The sequence below is a fragment of the Xenopus tropicalis genome, chromosome 1, assembly GCF_000004195.4.
Source record: "Xenopus tropicalis strain Nigerian chromosome 1, UCB_Xtro_10.0, whole genome shotgun sequence".
Taxonomy (NCBI): domain Eukaryota; kingdom Metazoa; phylum Chordata; class Amphibia; order Anura; family Pipidae; genus Xenopus; species Xenopus tropicalis.
The window spans coordinates 140,723,121-140,743,050 of NC_030677.2; the positions used below are offsets into that span (position 1 = coordinate 140,723,121).

Below are 19,930 nucleotides of genomic sequence, written 5' to 3' on the forward strand. Positions count from 1 at the left end.
GTATAACACTCTGAAGAGACTTAACACCTTTTTCCCTAACCACTCCTCACTCTGCTGGAGAGGATGCCAAACCGTAGGCACTTTAGAACATATTCTATGGACATGCCCCATAATACAGACTTATTGGGACAGTATTAGGAACCTTTTATGTCGACTCAACTGTCGAACCCTCCAGAAAGACTCTCTCACATTTCTATTGGGAAAGCCATTCCCAGGATTACATAAGACTTCTCAAACTCTGCTAAATCAAGTATTAACAGCTGCCAGGCTAGCACTTATGAGCTAATGGAAGTCGGAAACTCCACCCTCAATAGCCGAGGTAGCAAGGACAGCAAACAGAAACAAAGAGTTTGAATCCAGAATAGCCCATATACAGAATAAAAATACTCAATTTCTGGAAACATGAGCAATGTAGGAACTAGTAGGTCCAAAATGACTAATCCAATGGATACCCAATTCAGTGATGTACTCAAAACAGAGGAATCCCAACTGGCTTAGCACTTCTTCCCTGGACAAAAACCTATCATGATCACTAAAGTAAGACCATATAATGACAATTATGGCCGTGTAAATAGTTCCCTGGACATCAGAACCTGATTCACCCAATACTCCACCCATGAACTAATGAGGCTACGCAACCTGTACCTGCTGCGATAACCTGTTTGTTATGTTTATATATACTTTATATTTTCTTTCTTCTCAATTACCTTAATAAAAAATTTAAGTTACAAAAAAAAAGACAAATAAAATAGATAGAACACAGGAGTGTTGCACATGGTCCCCCCTCCAAAAATAGGGATTATTGCCACTAACGTATTTATTTTAGCTTAGTCACCATCAGGTAAAAAGTACTGATTTATTAATAAAGAGAAAAAGGAAATTTTAGATGCTGAGATACTACTACATGTGAACAGTATAAAACAATTTCTATATCTGAGAAGGCCATGCATTAAAATGTTATGTATATGAAAACTGCAATAAACTTTAATATGAAAAAAAAAGAAAAAGGAAGTTGCTTGGATAAATGGAAATCTACAAACGTTTCTGGAAAATGCGATTGTCGATAAACCTTATATCAGTACTACACTATGGGCCTGATTTAAGAGTGCAAGTGCAACGTAAGGTGCAGGTCAGCATGTTTTACCTACAATTTAAGAATAACTATTGACGCACGGGGGCGATGTAACATACTGTACACAATAGTGGTCAATGCATTAAAACGTGTGCAGTTGCATATGCACTTTGATGGGAATTGGACACATTTAAATCAATCAAGGAATAGGATTAGAGCTGATGAAGCAATTCAAAGTAATTTTCTATTTGTTATGTTCTGCATTCCTGTAACCACTCTCCTGTTAACGTCTCAGGATAAGGTTTTAAAATCAGTTTTCACTTCCTTCTGTCACTGTGTATCTTGCACAGTAATATGTCCCAGAGTCTTCACTTTTCATACTGGTCATTTGTAAGTAAATCTCGTTCTTTGAGGTGTCCCTGGTGAAAGTGACTCGACTTTGAAATGAGGGGGCTGGGATAGAGCTCCCGCCGCTGTTTAATAAACCAATATACACCAGTCCTTTCCCAGGAGCCTGCCAGATCCATGCCCAGTGCTGACTACTTACAGACACTGAGACTTTGCAGGAAAGTTTTAGGGTTCCTGATGGATTCACAACTGCAGAGCCAGGCTGGTCCAAAGTAATCTGACAGATGACACCTAGAATTAGAAGTGCAAATGCATGTTAGCCATAAGTTATATGGTATAATAAAATAGTAGATTAAATTGCAGGAGAGGGTTCCCTACATGTAACAAGTTTCATCAGGATCAGAAGAGAGAATATATCCTTCATGGTGATTTCTGTGCTGAGTAGCTCTCTGGGTTGCACATTCAGATATAAAGGCGCCTGCCCTTTTTACCAAAGAGAAGCTGCACTAATTTGCATAAAAGGAAATAGCTGTGTATAAATAGAACAGAAAACAGAAATCCACCTTGTAAAGAGTCTTAGCTCCTCAATATTCCAGTGTTATTTGGGCAAGAAAGGCCAAGATGATGCTAATTACTTATACTGCTGGACTGATGCATCAATGTATGTACATCACTATTATAAATATAGTGCCACCATCAATCTCAGTATACAGAGTAAGGGGGTGCCCCCTCTCATTGCACTTTGCTCACTGCACATGCAGACACAAACAAACACTCATACGTTGTAAGAATATTACTTGAGGAAGTGTTTAGCAGGCAGTGTTACATTAAAAAAAATCATTCATTTTGATATAAAATCCAGTAATTGTACTTGTGTTTGGTTTTATACCAGATTTAAAAAAATAAATCAAATTCATTTTTCCAGTTCACTTCTATGAAATAAAGTAACCTTGCATTCTAACAATCTCAAATAATACCCAAACAAACCCAACCTATACTGTATATACAGTATATGTATAATGGAAAATCTTATTTTTCTTGTTTTATTCAGAAACATTTCTAATTCTGTACTTTCTTTTCTGATTAATGGAGATGTCACATATTAAAAGGGATGTCACCCACAAACGGAAAAAAAAATATGTTTGTGATTGTTGTTTGTATGCGGCTTTGTTCTTTGCACACAGAATCAGGGGCAGATTTATCAGTGTGAAATTACCATAACACAGTAACATTCCACAATTTTTTATTCATTCAGAGAGTGTGGTGAGATCTAAGTTTGTTTTTATATATATATATATATATATGCACCATAGTGTGAACGACTGCAAGAAAATTCTTAGGGACCATCCTCTCATCAATAAAGCTGTCAACAATATGTTTTTTTTTTTGTTTTTTTTTTAAAAAGGAACCTATGAGCAATGACCCCGTATATTTCAGACCCCCATCTGACATGTTACTTCATGATATCACATATCAATCATTCAGGCATGGAATGCAACAAAACAGCCCAACATTCTTTATGACCAATCAGAATTCAGCATTCCATGGGATATGACAAAATGGAACAAAACCTTCTGGCCATGCCCTTTTTTGACGCGGCCACGCCTATTTTTACAAATTTTTGCATCAAAACTTCGCAGAGGATGGTGAAGAAAGTGAACTATTTAATTTGGAATAAAGCTGTGTATGTGTGAGCTATCGTTATAGTGGCGACAATTTAAGCCCTATAAGCACCCATAATGATGACTAGAAATTTTCGATTCTGCTTTTTTTGTTCTTCCTTATAAATAGTGATGAGTGAATCTGTTCTTTTTCGCTTAACCCAAAAATTCTCGAAACTACAGAAAAATTTGCAAAACAGTGAGAAATTCATGAAACAAGGAAGTCCAGTAACTTTGTTTGATGTGCATGACTTTTTTGACACAACTGCACCTTTTTTATGCGACCACAAATTTTCATGCAAAAATTCGCAGGAGTTTCAAGAAACTATTAGACAATGGCGGAATGTGGAATTTCGCTACGAATCCATTGCTACAGACAAAATGAAGTGGAAAAAGCTGTGTTCCTCCTCAACATCTTGAAGGATTGTAAATGCATCAAGACTGAATAGGGATTGAAGAATTCCACAACCAGATGGCCACGTCTGGTTTAAATTTTTGATGACACTAAAATAATAAATAACATTCTGATGCAGTCCCCCAAAGACTCATAAGGATCTATGGCCCCTTAGTGGTGTCTTTTGAAATAACATCAGAATAGAACATATTATTCTTCTTTACAAAGCATTTACTGCACGGCAGATGTACCCTACTGTATATGCTTCACTACTGGTTCCTTGATTTTTTTCTCAAGTTATCTCATGATTTAATGCATGTTGAATCCACAAATCACTAAGTTATCATATGTTAAAGTACACTGTGTGAATATTATCATCATTAAATCTTCTTACAAAACACATAAGCATTAATGCATGTCAGTATGGTTTTTGTATCACTATAATTCACAGTGCTGTAACTGATAACAAACCTGCTATAAGTATCAGCGTCACATTGAAATAGACTTTGACAAAAACCTTTACTCCTTACTTGATAATGTATGCTGGGTTCAAACATACTCAAATTGTGATAGTTATTATGTTGGGTTAAAAAACCCAATATACTTTTCTTCCAATTCAGCTTCGCTTCGCTTTTTCCTCTTGTTCTTAGCGCCCCCCATTTTCTAAATGCTACTCTACAGTTTTACTACAGTTTTAGGGGTATAACACCCAAACTCTCCACACTTCTTTGCCCTATAGCGGAGCAGGTTGCTTGTGCTTTTATAAGTGATCCCGCCCCCTTCTTTTTGTGGCGCCGCTCCAAACACCCCAATTTTCCCATTGACTTTGACAGGGAAGATTTTTAAACTGCTGCCACTCTTACAGCTTTGAAGCTGGGGTCGCCCCAAATGAAACAGCAACATTTGTTGGATGACCCAAAGTGGGAGGGGCCAACAATAGCCAATCAAATTTCACCCATTGACTTTAATATGAAAATTGAAACTGCTGCCAATGTTACAGTTTTGAGGCTGCACTCCCCAATATTGAATTACATTGTCATGGGGTCAGCCTGAATGAAAATATGATGATTGTTGGATGCCCAAAAGTGGGCTGAGCTGTAAACAGCCAATCATATTTTACCTATTAACTTTCAATGGGGAAAGTTCAACCTGCTGCCATTCTCACAGTAATAACACCAGGGTCCCAAAACTTTGCATGCAAGCAGAGTTATGCACCAGGTAACCGTGATTCAAGGTTAGAAAAAGAGTGGGCGGAGCCACAAACAGCCAATCAGATTTCATGTATTGAATTTTCACATATTGGTTTGATGCCAGTGTTCCCAAACTTTGCACAGTCAGTCACTGGGTAAGTATGTATTCAAGTTTTAAAAAAAGTCTGCGGAGCCACCAACAGCCAATCAGATTTTACCTATTGACTATCAATAGGGAAATTCCACCTGCTGCCATTCTTACAGTATTAACACAAGGGTCCCCAAACTTTAATTCTAATGTTGTTAAACTTTTCAAAGTTAGTCATAAATGTAAATATACAATTTCTAGCTCCGTATATAGGGTGGGTTATTATTAAGCTCTAGGTTACTGCTCAGTTCCCAAGCTTCCTAAGCTTATTTTAACTAATGAGCCACACTTAACAAGGAATTACCTTATTTTGAAAGAAATCTTGGGAAGCAGCTGAATACAAAATCCTTTTCTGACTTCAGAGGAATAACTGCAAGTAGAAAGCAGCTCAAACATAACCAGATCCGGGAAAAAACAAATTCACACCACAAATTGAATAGACAATAGACAGGATAAGTTTAACTAATGTTTGTATGTTTCTTTATAGGCAGAAGACTGTTACATTACCACAAGCAAAGAGACATTGTTCCTGTATCCTGTATCTTTTTTTTTTTTTCCATTGTCATGCGGCTTACTGTATATTCTCTGCATTCCTGGCTCTGACTCTTGAAACCATGCAGCAAAAGCCAATTTTTAATTTAAAAACCTAGAGCAGAGATGACTTTTGCTTCACGAACCATTCATAACCAGAGAGCAGGAAGGGATGAGTAAATACTGCTTTAATAGCAATTACATTTACACGTAACTTTAAAACAACTGAAAAGTGTTAATTATATTGGAAAGCTGGAAATTTTCTTTCATTATGCAAAAAAAAATTCTCTTTAATGTACTGTCTTTTCTTATTTTATTTCTCGAATTAAGGATAAGCATAGAAATAATATGTGGAGACCTATACATCATTTTAGAGGTTTTCTAACCTCAACAAAAATGCAGGTGCCCAAAATGCGCAGAAAAAACCCTGAAAATATCTCAAACTTTACACAATTTAAATTGCACGAATATCTCCCCCAAAAAATACAATAATAATGAATACCGCAAAGTAAAAGGACCACAAAAAAAATGCCTAGGACCTTGACAACCTTAAGGGGCTGATTTATCAAAGTCCGAATTTCGGATCATTAAAAGTACGAGTACAAAAAATTCGTATTAAATACGAAAATTTCTGATGTGCGTTAATTTTGCAAAAAGTTGCGTCGTGCTTGTACCAAAATATTGTGATGCAATCCAAAAGTTACGTAATTTTCTTATCCGAACAATCGTAAACGGCGCGAAAACCTTTCTGACTTTGAACCTTCTGTGCATGATTTTGGAAGCCTCCCATAGGACTCAATGGCACTCTGCAGCTCCAACCTGGCCCAAGGAAAGTCTCCCATAGGGCTCAATGGCACTCTGCAGCTCCAACCTGGCCCAAGGAAAGTCTCCCATAGGGCTCAATGGCACTCTGCAGCTCCAACCCGGCCCAAGGAAAGTCTCCCATAGGGCTCAATGGCACTCTGCAGCTCCAACCCGGCCCAAGGAAAGTCTCCCATAGGGCTCAATGGCACTCTGCAGCTCCAACCCGGCCCAAGGAAAGTCTCCCATAGGGCTCAATGGCACTCTGCAGCTCCAACCTGGCCCAAGGAAAGTCTCCCATAGGGCTCAATGGCACTCTGCAGCTCCAACCCGGCCCAAGGAAAGTCTCCCATAGGGCTCAATGGCATTCTGCAGCTCCAACCCGGCCCAAGGAAAGCCTCCCATAGGACTCAATGGCACTCTGCAGCTCCAACCTGGCCCAAGGGAAGCCTCCCATAGGGCTCAATGGCACTCTGCAGCTCCAACCTGGCCCAAGGAAAGTCTCCCATAGGGCTCAATGGCACTCTGCAGCTCCAACCTGGCCCAAGGGAAGCCTCCCATAGGGCTCAATGGCACTCTGCAGCTCCAACCTGGCCCAAGGAAAGTCTCCCATAGGGCTCAATGGCACTCTGCAGCTCCAACCTGGCCCAAGGAAAGTCTCCCATAGGGCTCAATGGCACTCTGCAGCTCCAACCTGGCCCAAGGAAAGTCTCCCATAGGGCTCAATGGCACTCTGCAGCTCCAACCTGGCCCAAGGAAAGTCTCCCATAGGGCTCAATGGCACTCTGCAGCTCCAACCTGGCCCAAGGAAAGTCTCCCATAGGGCTCAATGGCACTCTGCAGCTCCAACCTGGCCCAAGGAAAGTCTCCCATAGGGCTCAATGGCACTCTGCAGCTCCAACCTGGCCCAAGGAAAGTCTCCCATAGGGCTCAATGGCACTCTGCAGCTCCAACCTGGCCCAAGGAAAGTCTCCCATAGGGCTCAATGGCACTCTGCAGCTCCAACCTGGCCCAAGGAAAGTCTCCCATAGGGCTCAATGGCACTCTGCAGCTCCAACCTGGCCCAAGGAAAGTCTCCCATAGGGCTCAATGGCACTCTGCAGCTCCAACCCGGCCCAAGGAAAGTCTCCCATAGGGCTCAATGGCACTCTGCAGCTCCAACCCGGCCCAAGGAAAGTCTCCCATAGGGCTCAATGGCACTCTGCAGCTCCAACCTGGCCCAAGGAAAGTCTCCCATAGGGCTCAATGGCACTCTGCAGCTCCAACCCGGCCCAAGGAAAGTCTCCCATAGGGCTCAATGGCATTCTGCAGCTCCAACCCGGCCCAAGGAAAGCCTCCCATAGGACTCAATGGCACTCTGCAGCTCCAACCTGGCCCAAGGGAAGCCTCCCATAGGGCCATAGGGCTCAATGGCACTCTGCAGCTCCAACCTGGCCCAAGGAAAGTCTCCCATAGGGCTCAATGGCACTCTGCAGCTCCAACCTGGCCCAAGGGAAGCCTCCCATAGGGCTCAATGGCACTCTGCAGCTCCAACCTGGCCCAAGGAAAGTCTCCCATAGGGCTCAATGGCACTCTGCAGCTCCAACCCGGCCCAAGGAAAGCCTCCCATAGGGCTCAATGGCACTCTGCAGCTCCAACCTGGCCCAAGGAAAGTCACGATACCGAAGCTTGAATGAATTGGAAACTTTCATACTCGTTGCGACAAATGTGATTTTGTCGCACAAATCATCGCAAAGTATGAAAAAGTTGCAGAAATTAATGAAAAAAATCGCAGAAAATAGAAAAAAACCACAAATTTATTTTAATCGTACCCAATCGTACATTGATAAATGGGCCCCTTAGATGGCATAATTTTACATTCACATTTTTTTGCGTTTTTATTGTATAATAAATGGTGTATTTTTAAAGCAAAGTAAAAACTTCAACACCTAAGGGGCAGATTTATCAAAAATTACATTAAAAAGTAGCAGAATAAGGCAAATATATAGTGAATAAAGTACCCCCTATTGTAAAATATAGGGATATTATAACCTCCCCCTTCTTTCTTCTGTTCTTACCACCTACTCTAAGGCAGACTGGGACAGGGTTTGGGGGCATATTCTGATGCTGCTTTTTGCATGAAGTGCTGTTTTTTTATGTGAACAGCAGTAAACCAGAGAGTGCAAGTGCTGTGAAAATGAGCACTAAGGGGCATGCTCTTGATTTAATTACACTTACGTTCACTACTTTTTATGACATGCATAATGAAACTACCCTACTTATTTACATCTCAGGATGAGGTTTTAAAATCAGATTTCACTTCCTTCTGTCACTGTGTATCTTGCACAGTAATATGTCCCAGAGTCTTCACTTTTCATACTGGTCATTTGTAAGTAAATTTCATTCTTAGAGGTGTCCCTGGTGAAAGTGACTCGACTTTGAAATGAGGGGGCTGGGTAAGAGCTCCCGCTGCTGCCTAAATTCCCCATATACACCAGCCCTTTCCCAGGAGCCTGCCAGATCCATGCCCAGTCCCTACCAGCTACAGAGACTGAGACTTTACAGGAGAGTTTTAGGGTTCCTGATGGATTCACAACTGCAGAGCCAGGCTGGTCCAGAGTAATCTGAGAGACGGTACCTGAACATAGAAGTGCAAAGAGAGGTTAGACATAAACTATATATTATAATGAGACAGAACAGAAGGTAACGGGGGGTAGGGGGGTTCCGTACATGACACAAGTTTCATCAGGACCAGAAGAGAAAAAAAATCCTTCATGTTGATGTCTCTGCTGGGCTGCTCTCTGTCCAATGCATTCAGAAATAAAAACACTGCCTATTTACCTAGAGGAAGTGGTGTTCATTTGCATAGAGGTAAATATATATTTTAATAGATTCATGAGCATATAAAGGGGCACACACAATGTCAAGAGCCTCAGCTGCTACTTTTGACAAATATGAGAGTCTTTTGACTCATAAATGGAAATTGATGAGCTATCAGCATGGTTATAGGAGCTTTACATCTCTGCTAAGATCTTTATCACCAGGCAAGATTACAAACATGTCACTCAAGATGAAATCTAAAATATTGTGACTTTTTATAACACATATTGTTGTTTTAACCCCTATTAATACAAGGAACTTATCACAATGAAACCATTTCCAGGACACAATAATGTCCTTATCTTAATTCATTTTTGTATTATCTCTTATTTAAAACACAATCATGCAGCCCCAGTCACATCAGTCCCTGCCCCAGTGGAGCTTACAATCTAAGGTCCCTATTGCATTCTACAGTCAATTTTATCAAAAGTCAATTAACCTGCCTGTTTTGGGGTGTGGGTGGAAACTGCACTACAAAGAAATTCACATAAACACGGGGAGAAAATACAGTAAACAATGATATCCATGGCATGTGGAGTTGATGCGTAGCACATCAGATCTAGGTGAAAAACTTCTTATGAATTGCTTTCTTACACTCCAGAGATATTTGTACATTAACTCCTGCTGCTGAATATAGGCTATTGGGTATACAGTAACAGGCAGAGGTGAGTTCACAAAAAAGAACTATGTAAGGGCTAAACAACATGGAAGATTTTCATCAGATTTAAAGAAAAAAAAAAATCATCACACGACAGCATGGGCTTTAGAAGGGTGCTACAAAATCTGAATACTTGTTTGTATCAAAGTAGATGCACTCAATAAAAAGTAACTTTTTCAATAAATAAGCAAACATTCAAGTTTTTCTTTAAAGTGTAAGTTTATTCTATGTAGAAAAAAAAAAATCAAATTTTGATAAATAGGCCTCCGGAAATAAGGATAAAAGAAACAAAACCAATAAACCAAAAGGTTTTATGTGAAATCTAAGGACGAGATTCACATGAGAACTCTATTGAAGTCTATGTGAAAAACTGAAACTGAATTAAGAGAAACATTTTTTCTCCTTGAATTAAAGGAGAAGGAAAAGTAAAAACTAAGTAAGCTTTATCAGAAAGGGCTATGTAAATACAGCCATAAGAGTCCTCTATCAAAAAGAGGATTTTGTGTCTCCTTCCTTGTCTCTATAATTCCTGTGCCAGAGTCTGCACAGCTCTCTCCCCTCTCCTGCTCCCCCCTCCCTCAAGAATGCGAAGAACTCCCTCCCCCCCACTAAGGAATGTGGATCTGAGCCAATCAGCAGGAAGCTGACTAATAGTCTTACAAACTGAGCATGTACACCGGTATGGGTCTCGGTGCAGGAGCGAGGCATTATGGGAACTTTCTTTACACAGCTCAGCGTTTTTTCTTCCTGTTTGGCTTCTGATCATCTGAACAGGAGAAATATGGGGAGACTTAAGGGCACTATTGAGAGAACTGAAGGTATCCAAAATATCATGAATTAGTCACAGTCTAAGCCAGGTAGTGTAGAAATCTTACCCGTAGTGTAAGTGGGTCCGGGTGCTAATGCCCCAGACCTTTAGCTTAGGGAGCCATAAATCACATGGAAAAATATGAGCAGGCACTCCGATTCCCAACGAAAGCAGCATCAAACAGTCATATTAAAGTTTCAAAAAGTGTACAAATTTTATTTAATCCATATATAAAAAAAGAAAACAAAAGCCTTACGTGTTTCATACCAGTAGGGTACTTAGCCTATGATTAGCCTATGATTAAGTACCCTGCTGGTACGAAACGCGTAAGGCTTTTGTTTTCTTTTTTGAAAAGTGCGAGCCACAAGAACTGGAGCATAATAACAGATGTCCACAAGAAAGATCTTATTATCTAGTACAGGTATAGGACCTGTTATCCAGAATGCTCGGGACCAAGGGTATTCAGGATAAGGGGTCTTTCCATAATTTGGATCTCCATACCTAAAGTCTACTAAAAAATCAATAAAACATTAATTAAACCCAATAGGATTGTTTTGCATCCAATAATGATTATTTATATCTTAGTTAGGATCAATTACAAGGTACAGAGAAAAAGGAAATCAGTTTTAAAATTCGGAATTATTTAATTAAAATGGAGTCTATGGGAGATGGGCTTTCCGTAATTCGGAGTTTTCTGGAAAACGGGTTTCCGGATAAGGGATCCCATACCTGTATAGGGAAATCTAAAGCAATGGGACTTGCTATGTAATCATGCAATCGTTGAACTGAAGAAGCTGTTCGGATGAGTAGTGAAACAACCAATTCTTTTAGATTTACCTATACTAGATTTACCATGACCTGAATGAATAAAAATCTTCAGAGTCAACTATCTTACTCTTTGCAGGATATTTGACCACTGAACTATATCACAAATAAAATAAATAGAACACAGGACTGTTGCACATGCCCCTCCCCCCCAAAAAAAAGGAATTATTTCCATTAACGTATTTTATTTTATTTACAAGTGGGCGATGCAACTCACGCAATAGCTGTCAATGTATTAAAACGTGCACAATTGCATAAGCACTTTGATGGGAATTGGACACATTTAAATCAATAAAGGAATAGGATTAGAGCTGATGAAGCAATTCAAAGTGATTTTCTAATTGTTATGTTCTGCATTCCTGTAACCACTCTCCTGTTAACGTCGCAGGATAAGGTTTTAAAATCAGTTTTCACTTCCTTCTGTCACTGTGTATCTTGCACAGTAATATGTCCCAGAGTCTGCGCTTTTCATACTGGTAATTTGTAAGTGAATCTCGTTCTTTGAGGCGTCCCTGGTGAAAGTGACTCGACTTTGAAATGAGGGGGCTGGGAAAGACCTCATGTCGATGTTTAAATACCCAATATACTCCAGTCCTTTCCCAGGAGCCTGCCAGATCCATGCCCAGTGCTGACTACTTACAGACACTGAGACTTTACAGGAAAGTTTTAGGGTTCCTGATGGATTCACAACTGCAGAGCCAGGTTGGTCCAGAGTAACCTGACAAATGATACCTAGAATTAGAAGTACAAATGCATGTTAGCTTCAAGCTATATGGTATAAAAAAAATAGTAGATTAAATTGGAGGAGAGTGTTCCCTACATGAAACAAGTTTCATCAGGATCAGAAGAGAAAATATATCCTTCATGGTGATTTCTGTGCTGAGTAGCTCTCTGGGTTGCACATTCAGATATAAAGGCGCCTGCCCTTTTTACCAATGAGAAGCTGCACTAATTTGCATAAAGGGAAATAGCTGTGTATAAATATATCTTAGCTACTTAATTTTTAAATGTTATGTGGGCAAGAAAGGCTACAATGATGCTAGTTACTAATACTGCATAATATAGTGCCACCATCTATCTCGGTATACAGAATAAGGCAGTATTTCCCTCACATTGGATCAAGTAGTTTTACCTCTTCTTGATTCCCAAACAGTTGAATATTCCCTGAAAAAGATAACCTGGATTAACTAGGGGTGCTAATAGGTTGGGTGCCCCCTTAGTAAATTCAGTCACTAAGTTTCTTCACTCCCAGGCCTCCCTAAGCAGACTTAGAAATATAATAATCTTAATGTTCAAAATAACAATATTTATGACCATAATTAAATTTGCCAGTGCAGTCCAAGAAGAGTGCTTGGTATATTTATATGAAAGGTAACAAAATAAAGATGCACTGTAAATAGCTTGTTTAACAGTAAAGAGTGAACTGCAAAAATACAATAGAAATGCATGTCAAATACTGAGAAAACACACGGCCTGTGGTGCTACCAGGTTGGTGCCATTACCAGCCATAAATGCCCTGCTGTGAATTGGCATCAGTGCTGTCCACCTGGCGGCTGTGAGCCACATTCAGCCTGTGGCCCCCTTCTGTGTATGGCTGCTGTGACTGCTTACCTTTGTAAGATTTATATGGTATTAGTACTGAGATTACCTGGCCCCCTGCATGGTTCTCACCTCAGATTCAGGCTGTAATTCCCCTGTATTGTTTAAACATGTAATCCCCTGTACTGTTCACCTCTTTTAGCCCTGCATTGTTCACACCTTAGATTCAGGCTGTAAACCCCCACACTGTTCACCTGTTCATACCTCAAACAGACTGTAGGAGCAGTGCCAGCACACAGGCAGCATAGTGCAGGCAGAGTATGGCACACAGGCAGCATAGGGCAGGCAGAGTATGGCACACAAGCAGCATAGGGCAGGCAGAGTATGGCACACACAGGCAGCATAGGGCAGGCAGAGTATGGCACACAGGCAGCATAGGGCAGGCAGAGTATGGCACACACAGGTAGCATAGGGCAGGCAGAGTATGGCACACACAGACAGCATAGGACAGGCAGAGTATGGCACATAGGCAGCATAGGGCAGGCAGAGCATGGCACATACAGGCAGCATAGGGCAGGCAGAGTTTACTCAGTAAAACAAATCTGGCGAAAACATGCAGTTTATTTTAGTTCCATTAAATATTTTAGTAGAAATTATGGTAATTAATGTAGTTTAAGGTAGGGGATGTAATTAATTTTGCTGTAACAAATTAAACTGTGATGTATCAGTACTGTAAGGGGGGGGTTGCTTTCTATTTAGATTTCTATAGCTTTTCTGAAGCCTAAATACTAAAATTCCCACTGTTTCAGTAAATGTTTCTGTGAGTAAAAGCAAACTTGCTTTTTAACAATCTCCAATAATACCCAAACCATTAAAGTATGTTAATAGTTAATAGGCTCTTCCTCAGTTGTATAGTTCTTTTTCATATAAATACAAGTAGTGATAGGCAAAAAAATTTGTCATGCATGGATTCACTGCAAATTTACACATTTCGGCATTGACTGATTTTTCCGCGAAATTGGTATCAAAATTTGCAGGGAAAAATTAGCCACGCATCAAAAAATTGTCGGGCGTGTCAAAAAAATTTATCACGCACGTACAAAAAATGAAACAAGGAAAAAAAAAGTTTTCTGCAAAGCGAAACGGGACAGATTCGCTCATCACTACTTACAAGGTGCCACTTCTTAAGTGCAAACTGTCTTTTCTGAGTATTGGAGATGTCACATATTAAAAGGGATGTCATCCACAAATAGAAAAAAAATATGTATGTTTGCAGGGTCAGACTGGGGGGTGTAGGGCCCACTGGGGCCCTGCAGGTGCCCCCGCTGCCCTTGTCCCCAGCACCCCCTAACCCACCCAGCTGAACCTCCCTAACACCCCCCAGTTTCCCCCACCCTACGTCCTCCCCTGAGCGTGTATAAGTTTAACACGTTTTTAACATTATGACCAATCAGAATTCAGCATTCCATAGGATATGACCATATGGAACAAAACCTTCATGTATGGGTTTTTAAAATGCTGAGCTTTAATCTGCCATCCACTTAACCCATTCATGGGACCTCTGCAGGTCTCTTCACTCTTAAAAGGAGCACAGAGACCTGAGGCGTCCATTGAAAAGTTTTATAACTACATTTTATGTTTTATGACTCCGTTATTCCAAATATATTCGTTGTTATTTTGATCATATTACTAGCTCTCTAGAAGTGTTAAATGAGTTTGGATTTTCCCAAACCTGATGTGGCAGGTTATTAATGTGCTATACCTAGCAATGCATTCATGTTGGAATGTGTATTAGATTAATGTACACATGCTACTATCTATCACTCTTCTGTAAAATAATGCTCTGCTATTTTTCTTTTGGTGTTTTACCCAATTCAGACTATAGGTGTCATTTACCTAGACCAAAGCACAAAAATGCCTGCCCGCTTAGTGCTAATTCAAAATGCACTTCCATCCCACTGCACTCTGCACATTGCGCCAAATAAAAAAATCCAGCATATGGTGCAGAGCACTGTGTCAGTGGGTGTAAGGCAGCCTTGTTCAGAGGGCAGGGAGTAAGTATTGGATCCTGTTGTGGCCTGAGCCCTTTAGTGTTTTCTAATTTGCACATCTTAAAGGGAAGAGGCCCCCGACCTCCCCTTAAAATTACAGCACTGCTAAATTCAGGTTCCACTGTACTCACAACAGCATGGGATTTAGAAGGGTGCTACACAATCTAAATACTTGTTTGTATCAAAGTGGATGCACTCAATAAAAAGTAACTTTTATTATTTCCATACTAACCTGCGGCTCATTTATCAACACTCAGCTTGTTATTATTTTTGCAATTTGAGTATTTTTGTGCTAAAAATCATTCATTTTATTTATGTTTTCAAAATATTTAAATTTGTGTTATTTGATAAGTACTAAAAGCGCGGAAAAGTGTGCGAGGTCATGTAGAAATCAATAGGAGCTGACCTAGCCAAGATCTAAACTATTTATTCAGTTTAGGTTTTCAAGTTTTTTGAATGTTTTTGAGCTAACCCATTAAAAATGATGAGTAACATACGAATTTGAGATATTCAAGTTTTTTCACAACTTTATTCATTCAAGTTCTTTATATTTGTTTTTTTAATAAATAAGCAAACATTCAAGTTTTTTTTTCAAAGTGTATGTTTATTCTATGTAGAAAAAAAACCGAAATTCAATTTTTTTTAAATAGGCCTCCGGGAATAAGGATCAAAGAAACAAAACCAATAAACCAAAAGGTTTATCATGTGAAATCTAAGGACGAGATTTACATGAAAACTCTACTGAAGTCTATGGCAAAAACTGAAAATGAATTAATGAAATGATTTTTCACCTAGAATTAAACCTGCCTGTATGTTTTGGAAAATTGTCAGTTTATTTTCATCATACAATTGTAAAGGGAAAAATTTGCTAGAGAATTTGAAAATGACATATTGGACATTAGCATGGAAGAGATAACTCAGATAATAAGATGCAAAAATGGCTGCTGTAATAAACATTAGAGCTTATTAACAAACACGTGAAAAGTGCAAGCCACAAGAACCGGAGCATAATAACAGATGCCCACAAGAGTAATTACTTATCTTATTCTTTGCAGGATATTAGACCACTGAACTATATCACAAATAAAATAAATAGAACACAGGAGTGTTGCACATGGTCCCCCAAAAATACAATAGGAATTATTGCCACTAACATATTTATTTTAGCTTAGTTACTATCAGGTAAAAGGTACTGATTTATTAATACAGAGAAAAAGGAAATTGTTTGGATAAACGGAAATCTACAAACGTTTCTGGATAATTGGTTTGTTGATAAACCCTATATCAGTACTACACTATAGGCCTGATTTAAGAGCGCAAGTGCAATGTAAGGTGCAGGTTAGCATGTTTTTACCCACAATTCAAGAATAACTACTGACGCAAGTGGGCGTTGCAACTTACACAGTAGCGGTCAATGCCTTAAAACATGCGCAGTTGCATGTGATGGGAACTGGACACATTTAAAATAGAGCTGATGAAGCAATTCACAAGTGATTTTCAATTTATGTCTTGCATTCCTGTAACCACTCTCCTGTTAAAGGACATGTCAACCCTAAAAATAATTTTTTGCCTAACTTTGCAATTTACATGCATACATTACATTAAAGGTTTTTAAGTTATTTGTACATATAAGTGCTATTAAAAGCAGAGTCTGCCTGTCCTTTTTATTCTCTGCCCTGGTGGCTCTGGCATTTGAAACAATTTAACACAAACCAGCAGACTGATAGGCCTGTTTTTCTGGAGGAGCCTGGTACTTGCGACATTGTTTAAAAAGTAACAACCAAGAGTTCAGAAAATGCTGCTTTCTATAGCAATTACATTTACAAACTAGAAAGGGAGGTTTGAGAACAAACTTCATGTTGGTTTGAAAAATGTGAAGTCACTGAATGAAATCTGCTTTGTTGTTGGCTCCGCCCACTTTTTCTAACCTGGAACTGCAGTTACCTAGTGACTAACTCTGCAAAGTTTAGGGACCCTAGGATTAATAGTTAAAGAACGGCAGCAGTTTAAAGTTAAACCAGTATAAGTCAATAGGTAAATTGTGATTGGTGGTTGGTGGGTGTGCCCACTTTTTCTAATCTTGAATCGAAGTCACCCAGTGACAAACAGTGGGCACCCTGGCATAAATAGTGTGAGAATTACAGCATTTTAAATTTAAACCAATAAAACTCAATGGATGAAATCTGATTGGCTGCTAGTGGCCCAACCCACTTTTCCTATTTTTGAACTGCAGTCCCCCAGTGACCAACTTAATTTAATTTTGAACGGCTAATACCCAGTGACTTACTTTGGAAAGTTTAACAACCCTGGAATTAATACTTAAATAATGGCATCAGTTTAAATATAAACCAATTAAATTTAATGGCTGGGAATGGATTGGCTGTTGGTGGCTCCACCCACTTTTTCTAACCCTGAATACAAAGTCAGCCAGTGACTGACTGTGCAAAGTTTGGGAACCCTGACATAAAGTGTGAGAAAGGCAGCATTTTAAATTTAAACCAAAATTCCATATGAGAAGTTTGATTGGCTGTTGGTGGCTCCACAAACTTTTTTAAATCCTAAAAATGCAGTCCCCTAGTGACCCTGGTGTTACTGTGAGAATGGCAGCAGGTTGAATTTCCCCATTAAAAATCAACAGTTAAAATCTGATTGGCTGTTGGTGGCACCGCCCACTTTTTTTAAAACTCTGAACCGCAGTTACCAGGTGACTAGCTCTGCAAAGTTTGGGGACCTTAGTATTATTATTTAAAGAATGGCAGCAGTTTAAATTTAACCTTATGAAGTCTATAGGTGAAATCTGATTGGCTGTTTTTGGCCCCACCCACTTTTCTATACTTGGAATGTAGTCACCCAGTGACCAACTGCAAAGTTTGGGGACTCTAACATTAAACATGTGAGAATGGAAGTAGTTAAATTTTCCCCACTGAAAACAATGAAAGAAATGTGATTGGCTTTTGGTGGCCCGCCCACTTTTGCTAACCTTGAATACATAGTCACCCAGTGACTGACAATGGAACCCTGGCATCAAACCAATAAAATTCAATAGGTGAAATCTGATTGGCTGTTGGTGGCTCCGCCCACTTTTCAAAACTAAAATTGCAGTCCCCTTGTGACCAACTGTCAAAAGTTTGGGGACCCTGGTGTTAATACTGTGAGAATGGCAGCAGGTTGAATTTCCCCATTGAAGTCAATAAAATCTGATTGGCTGTTGATGGCTCCGCCCACTTTAATTAAAAAAAAAACTTGAATACGTAGTCACCCAGTGACTGACTGTGCAAAGTTTGGAAACTCTGGCATCAAACCAATAAAATTCCATAAGTGAAACCTGATTGGCTGTTGGTGGCCCTGCCCACTTTTTAAAACTGAAACTGCAGTCCCCTAGTGACCAACTGTGAAAAGTTTGGGGACCTTGGTGTTAATACTGTGAGAATGGCAGCAGGTTGAATTTCCCCACTGAAGTCAATAAAATCTGATTGGCTGTTGATGGCTCCACCCACTTTAATTAAAAAAAAACAAAACTTGAATACGTAGTCACACAGTGACTGACTGTGCAAAGTTTGGAAACTCTGGCATCAAACCAATAAAATTCCATAAGTGAAACCTGATTGGCTGTTGGTGGTCCTGCCCACTTTTTAAAACTAAAACTGCAGTCCCCTAGTGGCCAACTGTGAAAAGTTTGGGGACCCTGGTGTTAATACTGTGAGAATGGCAGCAGGTTGAATTTCCCCATTGAAAGTCAATAAAATCTGATTGGCTGTTGGTGGCTCTGCCCACTTTTTCTAACCTTGAACTGCAGTTACCTGGTGCCTAACTCTTCAAAGTTTGGGGACACTGGTGTTATTACTGTGAGAATGGCAGCAGGTTGAATTTCCGCCAAGTCAATAGGTATAATCTGATTGGCTGTTGTTGGCCCCTCCCATCAAAATTTTTATTCAGGCTGACCCCATGACTATGTGATTCAAGTTTGGGGAGTGTAGCCTATAAGCTGTAAGACTGGCAGCAGTTTCAATTTCCCCATAAAAGTCAATGGGTGCAATTTGGTTGGCTGTTGTTGGCCCCTCCCACTTTGGGGGGTCATCCAAGAAATGTTGCGGTTTCATTCAGGGTGGCCCCATGATTATGTTATTCAAGTTTGGGGGGTGTAGCTTCAAAGCTGTAAGAGTGGCAGCAGTTTGAAAATCTTCCCTGTCAAAGTCAATGGGAAAATTGGGGGGTTCGGAGCGGCGCCACAAAAAGACGGGGGGCGGGATCACTTATAAAAGCACAACCAACCTGCTCCGCTATAGGGCGAAGAAGTGTGGAGAGTTTGGGTGTTGTACCCCTAAAACTGTAGGGGAGTAGCGTTTAGAAAATGGGGGGCGCTAAGAATAAGAAAAAAAAGCGGAAGAATAAGCTGAAGTTGAAGAACAGTAGGTTGGGTTTTTTAACCCAAGATAATAACTTTTAAAGCATTAATAATTTTTAATAAACTGGAAAGTTGCTTAGAATTATGTTTTCTTTTATCAGGCAAAACATTTTTTTGGGAGTTGACATGTTCTTTAACATCTCAGGATGAGGTTTTAAAATCAGTTTTCACTTCCTTCTGTCACTGTGTGTCTTGCACAGTAATATGTCCCAGAGTCTTCACTTTTCATACTGGTCATTTGTAAGTAAACTTCATTCTTAGAGGTGTCCCTGGTGAAAGTGACTCGACTTTGAAATGAGGGGGCTGGGTAAGAGCTCCCGCCGCTGCTCAAATACCCCATATACACCAAACCTTTCCCAGGAGCCTGCCAGATCCATGCCCAGTGCTGACTACTTACAGACACTGAGACTTTACAGGAAAGTTTTAGGGTTCCTGATGGATTCACAACTGCAGAGCCAGGTTGGTCCAGAGTAATCTGACAGATGACACCTAGAATTAGAAGTACAAATGCATGTTAGCCTTAAGCTATATGGTATAAAAAAAAAAGTAGATTAAATTGGGGGAGAGTGTTCCCTACATGAAACAAGTTTCATCAGGATCAGAAGAGAAAATATATCCTTCATGGTGATTTCTGTGCTGA

The 19,930-nt window shown here is 39.9% G+C and overlaps 1 protein-coding gene and 2 gene segments (V, D, J or C); all 3 read right to left on the bottom strand.

Moving 5' to 3' along the window:
* Positions 1-12,201, bottom strand: part of LOC548369 (uncharacterized loc548369) — a 95,394-nt gene extending 83,193 nt beyond the window's left edge. Inside the window, 2 exon segments of the mRNA NM_001114211.1 lie at positions 11,722-12,027; positions 12,116-12,201. Of these exon segments, the coding sequence (NP_001107683.1) occupies positions 11,722-11,857 (136 nt within the window). The 5' untranslated portion in view covers positions 11,858-12,027; positions 12,116-12,201.
* Positions 1,196-12,183, bottom strand: LOC108645684. The segment is given in 2 exon segments: positions 1,196-1,711; positions 12,116-12,183. Coding segments are annotated over 2 exon segments (375 nt in total).
* A 7,241-nt stretch (positions 12,202-19,442) lies between the features above and the next one.
* Positions 19,443-19,930, bottom strand: LOC116406689. The segment is given in 2 exon segments: positions 19,443-19,779; positions 19,868-19,930. Coding segments are annotated over 2 exon segments (375 nt in total).